Here is an 18,025-nt window from a genome sequence, read left to right on the forward strand (position 1 = left end):
TAGTGTTTATTAGTTATTTGAATAACTAGTTATTTGAATAATGGCAATTGAAACAGCTGTACATATACAGCATACTGTATATACATACATACTGAACATACTTTTATTTCAGGATAGCTATTGTTGCTTGCTGTGCTACATTTCAATATTATCTGGGTAGATATTTGCTTATCACTAATAAATTATGTCTATCCACTATTGATATTAAGTCTGGAGCTGTCAATTTCTGGAATAACATGTGTGCAAGCCTTTGCAATTCCCTTTTATTAATTAGCATTGGCTGCCATCTTCTTACACATGGGTCGGCAAACTAAGGCCCAGGGGCCGGATCTGGCCCAATTGCCTTCTAAATCCGGCCCACGGACAGTCCGGGAATCAGAGTGTTTCTACATGAGTAGAATGTGTCCTTTTATTTAAAATACTTCTCTGGGGTATTTATGGGGCCTGCCTAGTGTTTTTACATGAGTAGAATGTGTGCTTTTATTTAAAAGGCATCTCTGTGTTATTTGTGGGGCATAGGAATTCTTTCTTTCTTTTCTTTTTTTTCCCAAAATATAGTCCGGCCCCACACAAGGTCTGAGGGACAATGCTGAAAAAGTTTGCTGACCCCTGTTCTTACATAATTCATAGGAGTCAGTGGTTTTTTAAACATCCACAAAAGAGAAAAACATTGCATACACATGATAGCGAAAGTGACATGTTACCATTTAGGTATCCAGCTGTTTTTACTGAAGTTTTTGTGGACCCTACAACTCCTGAAAATACTTTTCCCCCCATACATGTTGCTATATTGTTCTGCCTGAACAGCCTTGCCAATATCTGCACACCTAGTTCTATACATGTTCTACATAAATGGAAAGGTAAAAAAAGGTCTGTTACTTTAATTTTCCAATAAATTTACATTTAAATTTAAAAGTGCTCTCAGGTTTTAATTATGTTTTCCCCTTCCTATTTTTTCCCTAGGAACTAACTTCACCCTTGCTGAACTAGGAATCTGTGAACCTTCTCCCCACCGAAGCGGCTACTGTTCGGACATAGGGATACTTCACCAAGGCTATTCCCTCAGCACTGGGTCTGATGCTGACTCAGATACAGAGGGAGGAATGTCTCCAGAGCACGCCATACGGCTGTGGGGGAGAGGGATTAAATCCAGGCGCAGTTCCGGTCTGTCAAGCCGTGAAAATTCTGCCCTTACCCTGACTGACTCTGACAATGACAATAAATCAGATGAGGAAAACGGTAGGCCTATTTCTCCCATAAATTTCATAATTTACATCTATAGGTGCATATTTAGGATCAGGTATTTGCTCTATAATATATTATAAAAGTTTTTATTTGCCCATTTTCCTTGCGAAATAAACATGTTGCTGCAATCATCTCAGTCATAGGTGAGCAACTGGCAGACCCATAGTGCATCTATTTTAGTGAATTTGTTTGTTTTACAGGAGCAAGTTTTGTTGTTGTTGTTGTTGTTGTTGTTTGCTTTTGCAGCTATTAGATCTTCCTAGGAATTTATGACAGGTCTCAGTTTTCCCAAAAGTTACATTTCTAGCCGTCGTATAGAGGTTTTGGATAAAAGCAAACATATTTGGGTACAAAAAGTATAAACTACATTTTTTTAAAAAGCATTTCAAAACTGGACTGTGTACATATGACTGTCTCAGGCCACTAAATTGTATAAGGCTAGCATTGGATTGAAGTCATATTTGGGTAAATATGTCAGAGATTTTTTTTTATTTGAAAAACACAAAAGGTGGTTAGCCCTTGTTTTCTTTTTAAAAGTCTTTAGGAAAATAAAGGTTTCTTGTGTGTTATGCATAGCATGAAGCTGTTTAGACACATGTTAAATTACAATTGTACAAGCAGAGGTATTAACGTTTTAAACATCTTGCTTTTTCTCTTTGAAAAATCTTGTTTACCACAAGAAAATCAATGTTTTTTCACATCACCGATTTTTATAAAGTTTGGAGCTATATTATCATACAGATTGACAGGTGCCCCACTGGTTCAGTACCACTGCATGGACACTTACAAAGCTATCATTAATTTCTCACGCTTGTGCCCAGCAATGGCTTCCTACATAATAAACACTGTGTCCTTCAGATCCAAATCAATAACTTGTTAGGTATGCACCTTTTGAAAAGGTATAACAAGAGTCTATACTGTAGGAAAAGCAGACACACACAGTGCAAATTTGCAAGGCACATGGGCTCAGTTGTTGTTGTTTTTCAAATGAATTTTATACATGGGCACCTGCCCGTGTGGACTGTCATTGTGATGAATAGATTTCACTGAATCTATTTCTAATTCTTAGGGTTTTTTACTGCTATGGTTCAGCTGCTATATTAAACACACTTAAAAGCTCTATAAAAAAAATTCCCTGGCATTTTGATACTGAATGCTAATCACAGATTATATCATTCCACTTCAAAATAATAAACTGTCAATTTTCTTTTGGTATTAAATCAATTTTGGCACTTTCCTGTACATTTGCAAGTAGCTTAGTGGAAGCTTAATTGCAATAAATCACTCTAACATGAATATTTTCAACACTGGTGCTAATTCTAATTCACATTCTAGGCTTACAGGATGCCTCTTCACTTTTAGAGCTTCTTAAGATTGAATTCCATTTAAAAGTAGAATTCTATGAACATTGAAGTATTACTAGCTTTGAAAAATGTGTTGATTAACTGAAGTAATGTTTTTAAATTTATATTATGTGTGTGTGTGTGTGTGTGTGTGTGTGTGTGTGTGTGTCTGAAAATGGATAACCATGACGGCTTTCCAGAGTTTCAGAGACATAAGAGTAACCAAATAAAAATCTCTACAATTTTATTTATTATACAGCCACCTGGAAACCTAAAATCATTCATCTATCACAAGGTTGGGGAACACTTTTCCAGTTTTACAATTTGAATTCTAGTTTCAAAACAGTTTTAAAGCTGTGCCAAATAAAAGCTAGCATTTGTATGGTAAAATGTTAACAAGATCGTTGAATCTCTAGATTACGAAAGCTACATTATATTCAAAATGAGTCTTCCAAGAAAGTGTATCCTTAAAATGAATTCCTAGTTATCTGAATTCATTACAATAATAAATCAATGACTTTTTAATTTATTGTTGATATTTCTGATGTTCCTTTCCAAAGACTATAGCCTTGTTCTTTTGACTAATTAATCTTTAGATTTCCCTCTTTCCTATATTTGCCAAGCCTAGACTATTGCCTTTGTAGACCTACATGTAAGTCTTATGGGGTCCAATTGAAGGGGGGGATTCTGTAATGTTTTTCTGCCTGAGTAAAGCGTTACATCCATGTGAATTCTTTGGCAAGGCAAGCAAAGGCCTAATCTGTACTGGTCCCAGGTTGTGGAATAACCTCCCTTGTGCCATCATTGTATGCTTTCTCAACAGTCGGTCAAGATGCACATCTTACCCTAAGCCTTTGGTTGAATAGATGCTTTCTTCCTCCTGCATTGATCTGTGTTGCTTTTTTATACACTCCTGTTTTGTCATTTTGTCATTGGTTGTTTTTCAATTTTATTTGGGACTTCAGTGTAAATTGCACTTTTTAAAATCGTGATATTTTTGTAACCTGCCCTAGGACCATTTGGTGAAGGGCAGGCTATAAGTACAAATAAATAAATAAACCCTTTCTCCCTCTCACCTTCCCAGGTAACTTGCTGGCAATAACTAGGTTGTTGCTCTCTCCCTAGTTCCTTGAATAGGACCATGTTAGCATCACAAGGGCTGGGGACTCAGCTGTAGCACCATTCTACCAGGGAGCAAGAGAGGTCTCCAGCAAGGCATGTGCATCCCTGCTCTTGTTGTTGCCATGGCCACCAGGCCTTGTAAGTGGGAGTCAGGAAAAGCTACAAGGACTTATAAGCAAGGGTTGTGAGCAGGAGTTAAAAGGACTTGCAGGAGTTTGGACAGGTGTTCAGCAGGGCAGTGGGATTTGAATTCTTCTAGGAATAAACTTGTTTTGTTTTGGTTTTTGTTTGTCAAGCCTAATTCTGAACTCAGCCAGAAGGGTAGAACCATTATTAATTTTAATATTTATTACAGAGGGGACTCCTGAAAGTTCAAAGAAGGATACTGTAGTCTTTCCTTGTGTGGGTATAAACTCAATTACAGTATTTTCGGTGTGCTCAATTGTCCAAACTGGCAGTGGCCAAATGTTCCCTGCTCTTGCTTTGATGCAAAAATGTATGAAAAATAGAGGATATATTGAATTGAATTCTATATTTGGAAACCTCATTGTGCTCCAGACAACTAGGGATGTAGCACCTCATCAAGAAGAGACACCTGTTAACAGTGAGTGCCTCTAATTGGTTTACCTTTAAGTAGGCCATGCTCAGCCACACTTTGGGTCCCTGCCACTGCTTCCTCTGACATCTGGTCCCTCTTTCCTTTCCCTCTTAAGAGCTCAGAACTTACCTGGGTCAGAAGAAGAGGTGTGTGGTGAAGGGTGCAAGGCTCTCCAGCTCCTTGGCAGAGCAGTACATTTCTCACAAGCTAATTGTGCTTATTTCTGCTGCCTTTATAATGTTATACAGTGCTGCCAAAGGTGTTTGCCATGTTTCAATATATGACCTGAAATATCAGGATTATAGCCTTCTCAGGGTTTCCGTCTCAGTAGGAATGAGTGTTAAGGGCACAGGCTCATATATATATATATGAATTTCGTGACCTGAGTTTGAGTAGACACGGCATCCCTAAAAATGTTTAAACGCTAAGCAGAACTAACCTGCAACAAATAATTTACCAGCATATTGAGTCAATTCAGTGTAGTGTGATGTAGTGTCTAGAGTATTGGACTCAGACTAGGGGATCCAGCTTCAAATCATTCTGCAGCTGTTACTCTCAATGGGCGAGTCATAGGTCACACAGCCAAACCTACTTCACAGATTTATTATGAAAATAAAATGGGAGAATGGCATGTACTGTAAGCCATATTGTTCCAAGGGGAAGGGTGGAATACAAACAGCAAGTATGCAACAAATATGTGGTCTTGCATTATTAAATTAGGGTGAAAAACAAAACTTTTATAGTTTGGGGGGGATTGGGGGGGCAACTCCCATCTCTTGCGGGGGCGCAATTAGTGCCAGCACCGTCCGTTAAGAGTTTGGGTGTAATCTTCGACACCTCCCTTTCCATGGAGGCGCAGATTGCAGCTATAACAAAGGCGGCATTTTTCCATCTCCGCCAAGCTAAGCAGTTGGCTCCTTACCTCTCTCGCCCTGACCTAGCCACTGTGATCCACGCGACGGTCACCTCCAGACTGGATTATTGTAACTCACTCTACGTGGGGCTGCCCTTGAGACTGACCCAGAAACTCCAGCGGGTGCATAATGCTGCAGCGAGACTTCTTACGGGGTCTTCACTGCGAGATCACATTCACCTGGTGCTGTACCAGCTGCACTGGCTCCCGGTGGAGTACAGGATCAGGTTTAAGGTGCTGGTTTTAACCTTTAAAGCCCTATATGGCCTAGGACCCTTGTACCTACGGGACCGCCTCTCCTGGTATGCCCCACAGAGAAACTTACAGTCTTCAAATAAAAACATCTTGAAGGTCCCAGGCCACAGAGAAGTTAGGCTGGCCTCAACTAGAGCCAGTACTTTTTCGGCTGTGGCTCCGACCTGGTGGAACACTCTGTCACAAGAGACTAGGGCCCAGCGGGACTTGACATCTTTCCGCAGGGCCTGCAAGACAGAGCTGTTCCGCCAGGCCTTTGGCCAGGGCACAGCCTGACTCCCACCCGCGGCAATCTTCACGGAGCTCTGGCCCAATGGTGGCCAGTGGCTTGAATTTAGTTAATTTTAGAATGAATGATTTTAGAATGTTGTTTGTGCTGTACTTTTGTACTGTTTTATTGTTGTTAGCCGCCCTGAGCCCGGCTTCGGCTGGGGAGGGTGGGATATAAATAAAATTTATTATTATTATTATTATTATTATTATTATTATTATTATTATTATTGATGAAATTTCAGGCAATAATTGTTTTTGTACATTCAGAATTGTTTCAACAATGTTTTCCTTTATTGGAATCTGCACTGTAGGTTTTTGCACACTTAGTTGGGAAGAAATCCCACTGAACTCCATAGGAATTACGCTTTGGGTTGCTTATTCATTGTATTTTAGCATTGGGCTTTCAGTGACATAAGGACAACTGAATATCTGGTGTTGAATTTCACAGATATAAGTCATTTAAAAATCTGAATACATTAGGAAGGGCTATACGTAGTACCGGTTTCTAGTGACTTGGACATGTGTGAAGAATAATGTGGTCCCATTGGAAAACTGAAACTGAATGCAATTAAATGGTTAGACACAGGATGCAATAATATAAAGATGTAGTAAGTATTCTTGGGTATACTGAGTTTAGTAGGAAAAGGTTGTCCTGGTGGTAAGTACTGTAAATAGGTTAATACTTTGATCAAGTAGATGATTCTTACCAAAACTATTTTTTTACTTCTTAATAGAGGCATTTTAATAAGATTAAATTAAAAATGGTAAAATTCACAAATAAATATTTTTAAAAGGTCACAAATATATTACTATATTGGATTCTGGCAGTTCATTTTCAAATAATACGCTTAAGTTTGGAATTTTACTTTTCCCTTTCAGACACATAATAACTGAACATCATTTTACAAGTAGAACAATGAAGTAAAATTCAGAACAGACTGGTTGGGTCTTGTGTTTCATTGATTAGTAACAAAGAAGCAGAAAAAATATAGTTAACATGTTCCTGAAGTTCCATTTAAATTTTATTACAAAAGAACGTGTTAAATTTGTGTTAAAGTACATAGTATTTCACACATACATAGATTCCCCATCTTCGAATGTCTAAAAATATGGGGGTTTTTTACCAAAAAATAAGGTTTAAAATTGGGCCTCGTAGTGCTGAGGATAGTGGTGAGGGGTGTTTTCTTAATTTGGAGTCCCCCAAAATAGGGGGCATCTTATACATGGGGGCGTCCGATACACAGAAAAATATGGTAGTTTGCTTCATGCTAGCATCCATTTAGCCCAGCACTGAGTGTCTAATGTTTCTGGAAGTTCAGGATCAGCATATGTGCAGATCGACATCTCCTGAAGTTTGTTCTCAGCACCTGGTATTCATTGGTGCAGTGGTGAATTTTGAAGTGAAGGAGCTAATATGGCAGCTCTCATAGTCACAACACCAAGGAGATCCAATATCAATACTGCAAGGGAAAGTTTAAAATGTAGGCAGCTGTGTTGATTCTTATATATATTTACACACACATCAAAGAGCAGCAGTACATGGCATAATAACCAATTTATTAGGATCAGCATGATCTCAATCCTATTCACACTTTATTTGCATGGCAGAATGACTATGCTAGTGTCCTGGCAAGTGGGGCACTATTGTTTAATGAGAGTGGAAGGGGTGTCTGGCATGACTGACCACCAGATTGACTCTGCTTCAGCGTTTGCACTGGGCCAACATTCCTCCCACCTTGTCCCTCTCCCTCTTACTCCCACAAAGCAACAGCAACCACCAGAAAGCCAACACAGTGCTTCTGACTGCCTATAAATAGAGAATAATTTTACTTTATATTTTGGTGCAGTCCTCCTGAGTGAAAGTCAGGGGAAGGACTATAGTTGCAGAATTTGTATCCTCCAACTGGCATTGTGGGATGTACAGTTGTGCCTTGGCTTTCGAACAGCTTTAGTTCTCGAATGTTTTGCCTCCTGAACGCTACAAACCCAGAAGTGACTGTTCTGATTTGTGAACTATTTTGGGAAGCTGAACATCTGACAGGATTTCCGTGGCTTCCGATTGGCTGCAGGAGCTTCCTGCAGCCAATCAGAAGCTGCACTTTGGTTTTCTGAATGTTTAGAAAGTCGAATGGACTCCCAGAACAGATTCCGTTCGACTTCCAAGGTACGACTGTACTTACCACTATTGGTCCTTGGTTTGCTACCTGTATTTTTTTATTAAATCAAAGTGTCAGAATGTGTCTTGTTGGGCATGTGGCAGGGAGTTGCCAAGATACTGCATCAGTTTTGGTGTACATTCCAGATGCTACTGCAGTTTAGCAAACACACAGCCTAGGGTGGGGATTGCTTTTGGATCCAGGTCTGTCACCAGAAGCCAATGGGTCCTCTGTGATAGAAGTGCTGTCCACCAACTTCAGCTGTTGTGCCAGCTGTGGCTGTTCCTGAACTAAGATAGCTTGACCACTGTATTCCAGCAACTGCTAATATCAAGACTGAATTATTGGTATGCACTCTTCATGGGACTTCCCTTGCAGTTTGTCCAAAAGCTGAACAAACGTGCTGAATGCTGCAACACAATTGCTGACAGGAATAAGATATTGCCAGCATATCACATCTCTGCTCAAATATTTACACTGGCTTCTGATTTGCTACCAGTTTAAGCTCAAGTAGGGATCACATTGCCTGTCACGTGCCTATTCAAGCATTTCAGTCTGAGCAAATACTCTAGCAGGTACCATATGAATGCTTTACATCTCTGAGAAGTTCGGTTTTCACTATTCCCTGTAACCCCTCCTCTTAGCAATAGGCAAGCACCCTCACTGTGTTGTTTTGGATGCCTTCTTTTATATGTACACGTACATATACAGTGTATATATATATATATTTGTAACCCTGTCTAAACTTGTACAAATATTGGAGATATATCTGTATATCTCTAACTTTTGTTGAAACTATTTGTATATTGATAAATGTTTTAAATTGTTCTATGTACACCACTTAGGGGTTGTTTTATTAAGAACTTTATAAATTCATATATTACACACACACACACACACACACACACACACACATATATATATATATAATGCAGAATAAACAGGTATTAAGGAAACTGTCCCCAGATGCAAAGAGAACTTGCATGGAGTCATGCATGTATTTGTCTCTACTTTATGTGTTCTCTAGTGGCACATTTACAAGGTCATTAAGTAAGGTATCAAGCTCTGTCACTTAAGTGGCTCTAAATTGTTTTTCTGTCAAAGCCCTAAGGGCGCTTCTGAGAGAAAATAGTTGGGGAGTGAGGGAATTTATCTAGTGGAGGTGGCTAAAGGACTTGACACACAGTCTGGGTTTCATACAGGTAAAGGGTTTATGCAATTCATTGTTCAGAAATACAATGAATCAAACGGAATAAAATAAAAATATAAAATAATCTTTAAAACATTGCGTATGTAAGATAGTGTAAATAGTATGTTAAACAATTATACACCCCAGTTTCATGTGACAAAAATATCACCTGACAATGCCACAATGGCAACTGCACCATTGTATTGTATTTTGTTATATTTGTATCATAATTTTTAAATGTCAAAAGGTGACAAATACATATATGCATTTTAACAGATAAATTTAAAACTTTTAAATATCATGCACCATTAAATGCATATTTATATGTATATAACTGTTGTTATGTTCTGAATCATTCATGTGTGGTTTTCACATAAGCTTCCCCCCCCCCCCTGGAAATATTTTAGGCCCAGATGTCATTATTTGTACCACATTCGTGTATTCATTAGAGTTCTAGCCCCCTCACCACCCTCACACTGTCAGTAACAATCCCCATATGCTCATGCACACAATATCACACACTTTCTCACTCCCTATAACACACATATATCATGATCTCTTTCAGTCACCTTAATCCCTTACATGCTCACAACCATCTCCAGCACATTCATAATCACCCATTTCACAGTGGAGCAAAAATGCAAAGGTAAAACAATGGAACAGTCGTCTTGTTTTCACCTCATTTTGACAGAGTAAATGTCACTGGGCAGACATGAGAAGGAGGTAACACACAAGGATGAACTTTCCCTCCTCTACTGTGCGCAAAATGCTCTGTGGACAGAAGGGCTTTCTACTGCCACTATGAATCCACAGTAACTGAGGAACTAATGGATGTTGGGGCCTCACAGTAGTGACAGGTATTTGTCATTGGCCGTAAGGAATTAGTGTGTAGCAGGACCCAGCAGCTTTGGGGTTTTCAGAGTGAATTATAATGTAGCAGTGCCAACTTCCTCTTTCTAATATTTCTAATATTTTGATATTCTGTCTTTATCGTGTTTTTAATATTCTGTTGGGAGTCGCCCAGATGGGTGGGGTATAAATTTGTTGTTGTTGTTGTTGTTGTTGTCCCATTAAGTAGAAGGCAGGCATAGACTTATTAGCATGAAGATAAGTGATTGGAAAGTTGTTTGTTTTCCAGCAATTGCCTCCCTGGGTTTCAGCTGGTGCATGCAGGCTAGCTTTGTCTTGTGTCATGCAAGACAGGTAAAAAGGACACTAGGACACTAGGGGTTGGATCCCACTCATGGAAATTTCCGCTGCCCCCATTTTCAGCCAGCCTCCTTCCACCTAGACCCCCTTGCCACAGCCCACCACATTCAGCAGTGACCACAATTCTCAAGCAGATTTGTTGAGCAATGCAGAGTGCTGAAGGAAGATGGGTCAGCTTCCGCCAGCCTCCTACCACATGCTTTTACTATTTTAAAGGAAATAGATTTTGCATAAAGTGTGTTAGTCATACTTAAAGTTGGGGGGGGGGGGACCCATGGGTTTTTTCCACAGAGGCAAGGCGTATAAAGAAGACACTGAATAGGCAGACAGAAAGAGTTTTTCACTGCTAACAAAGGCCTGACAGGAACATACAGGAGGGTGCCCTCGTCTAAACTTATTTTTGTTTGGCATATGTTCCCTGTTGAATCCGAGAATCCAGCTTGTGTGTAGGCATATTGCCATGTGGTATAGCAGCATGACTATAGGAAATAAACAATATATGAACATCTTTTGTTTGCTGGAGGCATGAATCACTTTCAAAAATCTTGAAAGGTAGCAGTTGAGTGTTCCCCACTGATGGTGAAGGGATTTTTCTTAACATTGGATTAACTTTCATGATTGAAAGGTTACCTTTTCCTCAGGAGGTAACCTTAGAGATGTGTCAGATCTGAATTAATTATATATAGGGCGTTGTGGAGACAAAACCTTTACAGATTTTTACAAGTGTTTCTCCTGACAAATGGAATTCACTCCAATTATTTCTAAATTTAATAGTCAGCATTTGGATGTAACAAAAGGACAGGCTGAGCTACAGTTTTAAAATTATATTTCTGTAAATGAAAGAAACCTAGGCAGTTATTAGCAGATTGAGATACTGCACAAAACTCGTATTTTTGATAGTTTCTCTGAGATGATTAAAATACAACTTGCTACAGTGGTGCCCCGCAAGACGAACGCCTCGCAAGACGAAAAACCCGCTAGACGAAAGGGTTTTTCTGTTTTGGAGGCGCTTCGCAAAACGAATTTCCCTATGGGGTTGCTTCACAAGACGAAAAAATCTTGCGTCCCCCAGCGGGTTTTTTTTTTGCTTTTTTTGCCCTTTTCCTAAGCCGCTAAGCCGCTTATCAGCTGTTCCGTTGATAAGCCGCTTAACAGCTGATCGCTGGAAGCCGCTTGACAGCTCTAGCACTAATTTGCTAAGCTGTCAATGGGCTTGCTTCGCAAGACGAAAAAACCGCTAGACGAAGAGAATCGCGGAACGGATTAATTTCGTCTAGCGAGGCACCACTGTAATTGCCTGTTGTGACAAACGTGGGTACATCATAAACCATTGCTTTATATAGGCATTTCGCCCCTCAAATAAACCATTATCTCATTATTTAGATCCTGGTGTTTTACTTGTAAATTAGCTTATTCTAGCTACCACCAACCATTGGAATTCTTGTGCTATGCTTCCCCATCAACATGCTGAAATAAGACATAATGCAGAGATATAATAACAGGCAGATATCAGGGACTCTTTACTGAGCATCTAAAGACCTCTACCTTGGTTAAACCCTGCCCCCAGTTCTTACAGGAAAAAAATTTCTGCAGCAAGAAAATAGCAGAGGGAAATCAGGTTTGTTTCTGGACATTTAAGAGTTATAGAGGTGTGCAGTACAGGCCAGAAGGCAGAATTATTCTATAGTATTAATGCAAAGATTAAGTCAAATTTAGCCAAATGGTTAAAAAAGAAATATAGAGACTTTGGTAGGAGAATACATATTTTATTCATTTTATACTTGTATCAAGAATACAATGACTCGTGGCCATTGATAGCCTTATCCTTCATGAAATTGTCTAAGTCCCTTTTAATGTGGTTCAAGTTGTTGGCCATCACATATCTTGTGACAGATAATTCCACAGTTTAATTATGTACTGTGTGAAGGACTGTCTGACCTGATTCATGCCCCCCTTTCAGCCTGAGGACCACTTTGCATCATGGACAACCTTCCAGTGACAGTGTGCGTAGGGTCAGAGCCAAACATGAGCCGATGAATAAATGTGATGCTTTTATTTGCGGTGTAAACTATATTCCAGCCACATAAAAGCCAGAGGTTTCCAACACACAAGTCCATCTCTCCATTCTTCATCCATCCAAGCAACAGGCATTAGTACAGTTTGAGGTCACATTTCAACCAGGGCTAAAACATTCAAGAGAGTGGAGACAAACTAGAGCTTGAGGAGGGAGGCATTCCACATTCCAGCCTGTCTCCATTCTTGAGTGTTTTTGCCCTGGTTGAGGTATTCATTTAGTAAACATTATTTGCGTGCGTGCGTGTGTGTGTGTGTGTGTGTGTGTATAAAAGCAATTTATTAATAAATAGCTCTGGGGGGCTGCATTTGGCCCCCAGGCCTCAGGTTCCTTACTGTATGGAAAGGGAATTCTGATGGAAATTAGCTCACCCACCCAAACAGCTGGGTAGTAGAGTTTATTTGTTTTAAAGAGTCAAGCATGCAGCTCCACTTGTTGGATCCGCATAGTCCTCTGTGCCTATGCTCATGGTTTCCTATGCAACATATAATATCTCAAATTGTGCCACAGCTTTGAAAGTTACACAGTATGTGTACTGTGCGTGGTTACCTCTTGTTTTACTTAATTTTATGAAAGTTTTCTTGGCAATAAGCCCCACTGGGTTCAACAGAACATCTTTCCTAGTACCTACAAATGCAATCTTAAATTCTCATCTTCAATGGTATCAGCTAGTTCCTTTTCTTACAATACAGTACTTTAGAATTGAATAGCTCCCCCCCCCCAATTGATTCATTTTTAATTGCTCATTTTTAATTCATTATCAGGTGTTACAACCTTCTTCTACTTTTGCAAATAAAAGATTATTTTCCCTTATGTAATCTTTTGTGTATTTATAATTATTTATCTGTCTGTCTCCATCTGCATTGATTTATGATTTAGAGCACTACATTTGAATATATCTACATATTCCAAAGTGAGTGTCCTTTAGCAAACAGAAAGAACAGAAGAACCTTCAGGAGAAATTATTGTTTAATAGTTTTTGTTAGCATTCCATTGTTAAAAGGAGAGCCTATGATACTTTTCATCTTATGCGGGAGTAATAATAATAATAATAATAATAATAATAATAATAATAATAATAATTTATTATTTATACCCCGCCCATCTGGCTGGGCCTCCCCAGCCACTGTGGGCGGCTTCCATAAAAACCAAAAATACAGTAAAATATCACACGTTAAAAACTTCCCTGAACAGGGCTGCCTTAAGATGTCTTCTGAATGTCAGGTAGTTGTTTATTGCTTTGACATCTGCTGGAAGGGCGTTCCACAGGGTGGGCGCCACTACCGAGAAGGCCCTCTGCCTGGTTCCCTGTAGCTTTGCTTCTCGCAATGAGGGAACCGCCAGAAGGCCCTCGGCGCTGGACCTCAGCATCCGGGCAGAATGATGGGGGAGGAGACGCTCCTTCAGGTATACTGGACCGAGGCTGTTTAGGGCTTTAAAGGTCAGCACCAACACTTTGAATTGTGCTCGGAAACATACTGGGAGCCAATGTAGGTCTTTCAAGACCGGTGTTATATGGTCTCGGCGGCCGCTCCCAGTCACCAGTCTAGCTGCCGCATTCTGGATTAGTTGTAGTTTCCGAGTCACCTTCAAAGGTAGCCCCACGTAGAGTGCATTGCAGTAGTCCAAGCGGGAGATAACCAGAGCATGCACCACTCTAGCGAGACAGTCCGCAGGCAGATAGGGTCTCAGCCTACGTACCAGATGGAGCTGGTAAACAGCTGCCCTGGACACAGATTTGACCTGTGCCTCCATGGACAGCTGTGAGTCCAAAATGACTCCCAGGCTGCGCACCTGGTCCTTCAGGGGCACAGTTACCCCATTCAGGACCAGGGAATCCTCCACACCTGCCCGCTTCCTGTCCCCCAGAAACAGTACTTCTGTCTTGTCAGGATTCAACCTCAATCTGTTAGCCGCCATCCATCCTCCAACCGCCTCCAGACACTCACACAGGACCTTCACTGCCCTCACTGGTTCTGATTTAAAAGAGAGGTAGAGCTGGGTATCATCTGCATACTGATGAACACCCAGCCCAAACCTCCTGATGATCTCTCCCAGCGGCTGCATGTAGATGTTGAAAAGCATGGGGGAGAGGACAGAACCCTGAGGCACCCCACAAGTGAGAGCCCAGGGGTCTGAACACTCATCCCCCACCACCACTTTCTGAACACGGCCTAGGAGGAAGGAGCGGAACCACTGTAGGACAGTGCCCCCAGCTCCCAGCCCCTCAAGACGGTCCAGAAGGATGTTATGGTCGATGGTATCAAACGCCGCTGAGAGATCCAGCAGAACTAGGAAACAGCTCTCACCTTTGTCCCTAGCCCGCCAGAGATCATCAACCAGTGCGACCAAGGCAGTTTCAGTCCCATGATGAGGCCTGAATCCCGACTGGAAGGGATCCAAATGACTATTTGTTATTGTAGCAGTATACCAATGTCCTTCAAAGATATCCAACAAATGTCCACCAAAGACCTTCAAAAATTCATATTGAAAGCATGCCATAGTCTAGAAAATAACTATGATCACTGTGTGCACAGTGGTGGTTCCACACTGCTTTGGATGCCACTCCAGGTGTCCCTCTGAACATTAGCTAGAATTGTTTTGGTTGGTACAGCAAGGTGTAACAGGAAAGGAGCATATGTCTCTTTTTACACCTCATTCAGCAGTGTTAATTTCATCTGAGTACTGCCACCATCAGTTACAGTTCTTATAGTTACCCAAAACTAGATAACCTTTTCTGCCCAAGAAGCAATAAGTTTCGTAGCTTCCTAAAGAAGCTGCAAGGAAATGACATTCCCTTTGCATCAAATCTTATTCCGAGAGGAGTACTTAGTGTGTGCATTTGTGCAGCCTGCAGAGTAACAGACATTTTTTGATTGACTGATAGATTGATTTTTATTGTCAGCCTCACTGAATAACAAAGGGACAAGTTTAAACTTTAACATTTCCTTGATTTATTTGTGTGTTAGATAGTATCATAAGATTACGAGCTGACATATATTAAACAGAGATTCCCTTTGCCTGCTTGGATGTAACAGCAGTGACAATTCTCTCCCTACTTTGACTTCTGTGGAGTTGATAGGAGGACACTGAACTCTTCCTTTCTGTTTCTCAGATGGAATGGAAACAGCTGTAATAACGCTAAGTAAGAACTAATATTATTCAATCGGGGTTTAGAGCACACAATTGCCATGCATCTTTCACAATATGGATAAAAACTGTTTAGCACCTGCCTCTGGTGCATAGATAGTCTAAATGTGAACATGACTGAGATGCTCAAAAGCTTAAAATAATTCAACTTTAATTTTAATCTCTCCTTAATTAAACCTTTTTTTTTGCAGGGAACAGTCATAAAAGTTGTAATTTTCTCACACTTTCTCAAGTGGGTGTTTCTGATATTGCATATTTTATTAAAATTTAGATAACTACAATGGCTACTAAATTTAACTGATTTAGATGTTCTGGTATTGCTTTCAGTGACTAAAAAACAAAGAGAGAAAAACTTTAAGAAGAAACCTGTGTGAAAAGTTAGAAAGTTATTGTCTAAAGCCTAGCTATCAGCTTTAATCGAGACTTAAGACTCTATCCCTGTGGGTAAATATGCAGTGAATAATCAGCACTGTGGTGTGACACTATATTTTTCATGGTGCTTCCCTGCCATAGTCCTCCTGGGTATCTTTCACAAACAACAAAGTTAAAGGTAATAAAATACCTAGACACCATGTCATGTACTCGAAATAGATGTGTTAGACTTAACTCTAACTTGTTTGCCTTCTATAATTTTTAATCAAGGTGTTGAAAGCTTCTTTTCCAGCAGAAATATTGGTTACCATCATTAAGGTAACCTATAATATTTCCTTGTCTTTTAATTGCTGAAAGAGTGTTTCTACATGCCAATTCTTTTACAAGCAGATTTGAATATTTGTAGGAAATATGTTCTTAATTCCAAAATACCCATTTAGTCCTCTCAGTGGTGTTTGATGTAAGCCTGATTATTCAGTCATGCAGTTTTGAAAACAGAACATTGGGGGGTAGGGGTTGATTTCTTGTATCTCTGATCTTTTGGCTAAGAGCCTACAATTTACAGTTGCAGAAATACAAATCATAATGGAATGGATATATTTCATATTCTTTCAAACACTGTACTGGAACACAGTTGACTCAATAAAACTAATCCTAAAAACAAATACAACTGTGAGCAACAGACAACTCTCCCTCTGGAAACTGCTGGACAACAAGATTCTTGGATGGTACCACGTTTTTGAAATAATGTTTAAAAATGCTCCTTAGACTTAGGTGTTTTCAATAATATTTAATTTCTCTCCATGAGAAGATTGTCACTTGACAAAACACCAACTTTTCAAAGCATTCTGTACATGTGATGAAGCGTTCCTTTCTAAAGTTCTATGTTGCTGATGCCTTAGAGGAATAAAACATACGTGGCAAATCCTCCAGAAAGTCTTTTTCAAAAGAATGTATTAAAGATGAAATATAAGGGTTTTTAGATCAAAAGGATGATGATTTCTTTTTTTAAAAAGAGCTATAATATATTCTAAATTATTCTGAAGGTATTATGAAGATGTACAAATGTGCATTAGGGAATAGCTGAAAAAGTTAGTAGTGACTTTGAAATTAATATAGATGCAGAGCTAAAGACAAAGAATACCCATACATTTGTTGTAAACTGATGGCATAACATGGTATAAATATTCACTTTATATACCTTTTCTGTTGCCTGAGTTCAAAGAGAAATATACTTTTTGAGATTCCTCCTGTGGTTTAAAATTATTTTGTCACTGAGCAGAAAGTGATATAAATTGCACAACAATATGAGTGCCATGAAAATAAGAAGAAGAAAGCTAAGTGCTAAGATCAGAGGATAATCATGCTATTGCAGTGAGTTTGTTTGGAGGACAAATGTTGTCTTTTCATGTCACTCAAATCTTGATGCACAGTGTGTGATTCCAAGCAAAGTAGCTAGAATTATATAACTCTGTTTTATGCTATTTAGAAATGCAGTTTTATCAAAATTTATCAAAGTTTACTGGAGAAGGCCATTCTTTCCCCCATTATATTTTAATCCACAGAAGATACTATTTGTGCCTAAGTACAAGTCATGCCTCCTCCATTACAACATACATATGGTAGTGCCATGTGTGCATGTGTGTGTGTCTGTGTGTCTGTGTGTGTGTGCGCGAGAGAGAGAGAGAGAGAGAGATTATATATATATATATATATATATATATATATATATATATATATATCTGGATGTAGATGCATTAAGAAACCATTATTGGAATCTGATCTCTAACAAGTGTAACCACTCTGGCTGATACAACATTTGACTTCTCAACACGTGTATAGGGCGGAAGGTAATATACAAGTGATGCAGATAGGAATCGATTTTCTGATTACTGTTAATTTAGAAACAGATGCTTCAAGTTGATAACTTATAACGTTTAATATTAACTGAAACCTATTCATTTTCTTATTAGCTTAATTCAGTACACTTTCCCCAAGCCAGCCATAGAGTCCTGTGGGTGAGAGAGATCTGTACTGAATGTAGAAGAAGGGTTTCCAGAAGAGGGGGGATGGGTGAGCAACCTTACACCCAAAAGAAAAGATGCACAGGACTTACAAGCTCCTGT

At 39.5% G+C, this 18,025-nt stretch overlaps 1 protein-coding gene across 13 annotated transcripts in view; it reads left to right on the plus strand.

Moving 5' to 3' along the window:
• Positions 1 to 18,025, plus strand: part of TENM2 (teneurin transmembrane protein 2) — a 712,099-nt gene that overhangs the window by 129,881 nt on the left and 564,193 nt on the right. For 11 of the 13 annotated variants that reach the window (XM_083718520.1, XM_083718523.1, XM_083718504.1 and 8 more), the window contains exon 3: positions 964 to 1,239. The exons of the other annotated variants lie outside the window; for them this stretch is intronic. In XM_083718520.1, coding sequence (XP_083574646.1) covers positions 964 to 1,239 — 276 coding nt within the window. The remainder of the gene's footprint in view (positions 1 to 963; positions 1,240 to 18,025) is intronic. 13 annotated transcript variants of the gene reach the window in all.

Source organism: Podarcis gaigeae, assembly GCF_964106915.1.
Source record: "Podarcis gaigeae genome assembly, chromosome: 2".
NCBI classification, from domain to species: domain Eukaryota; kingdom Metazoa; phylum Chordata; class Lepidosauria; order Squamata; family Lacertidae; genus Podarcis; species Podarcis gaigeae.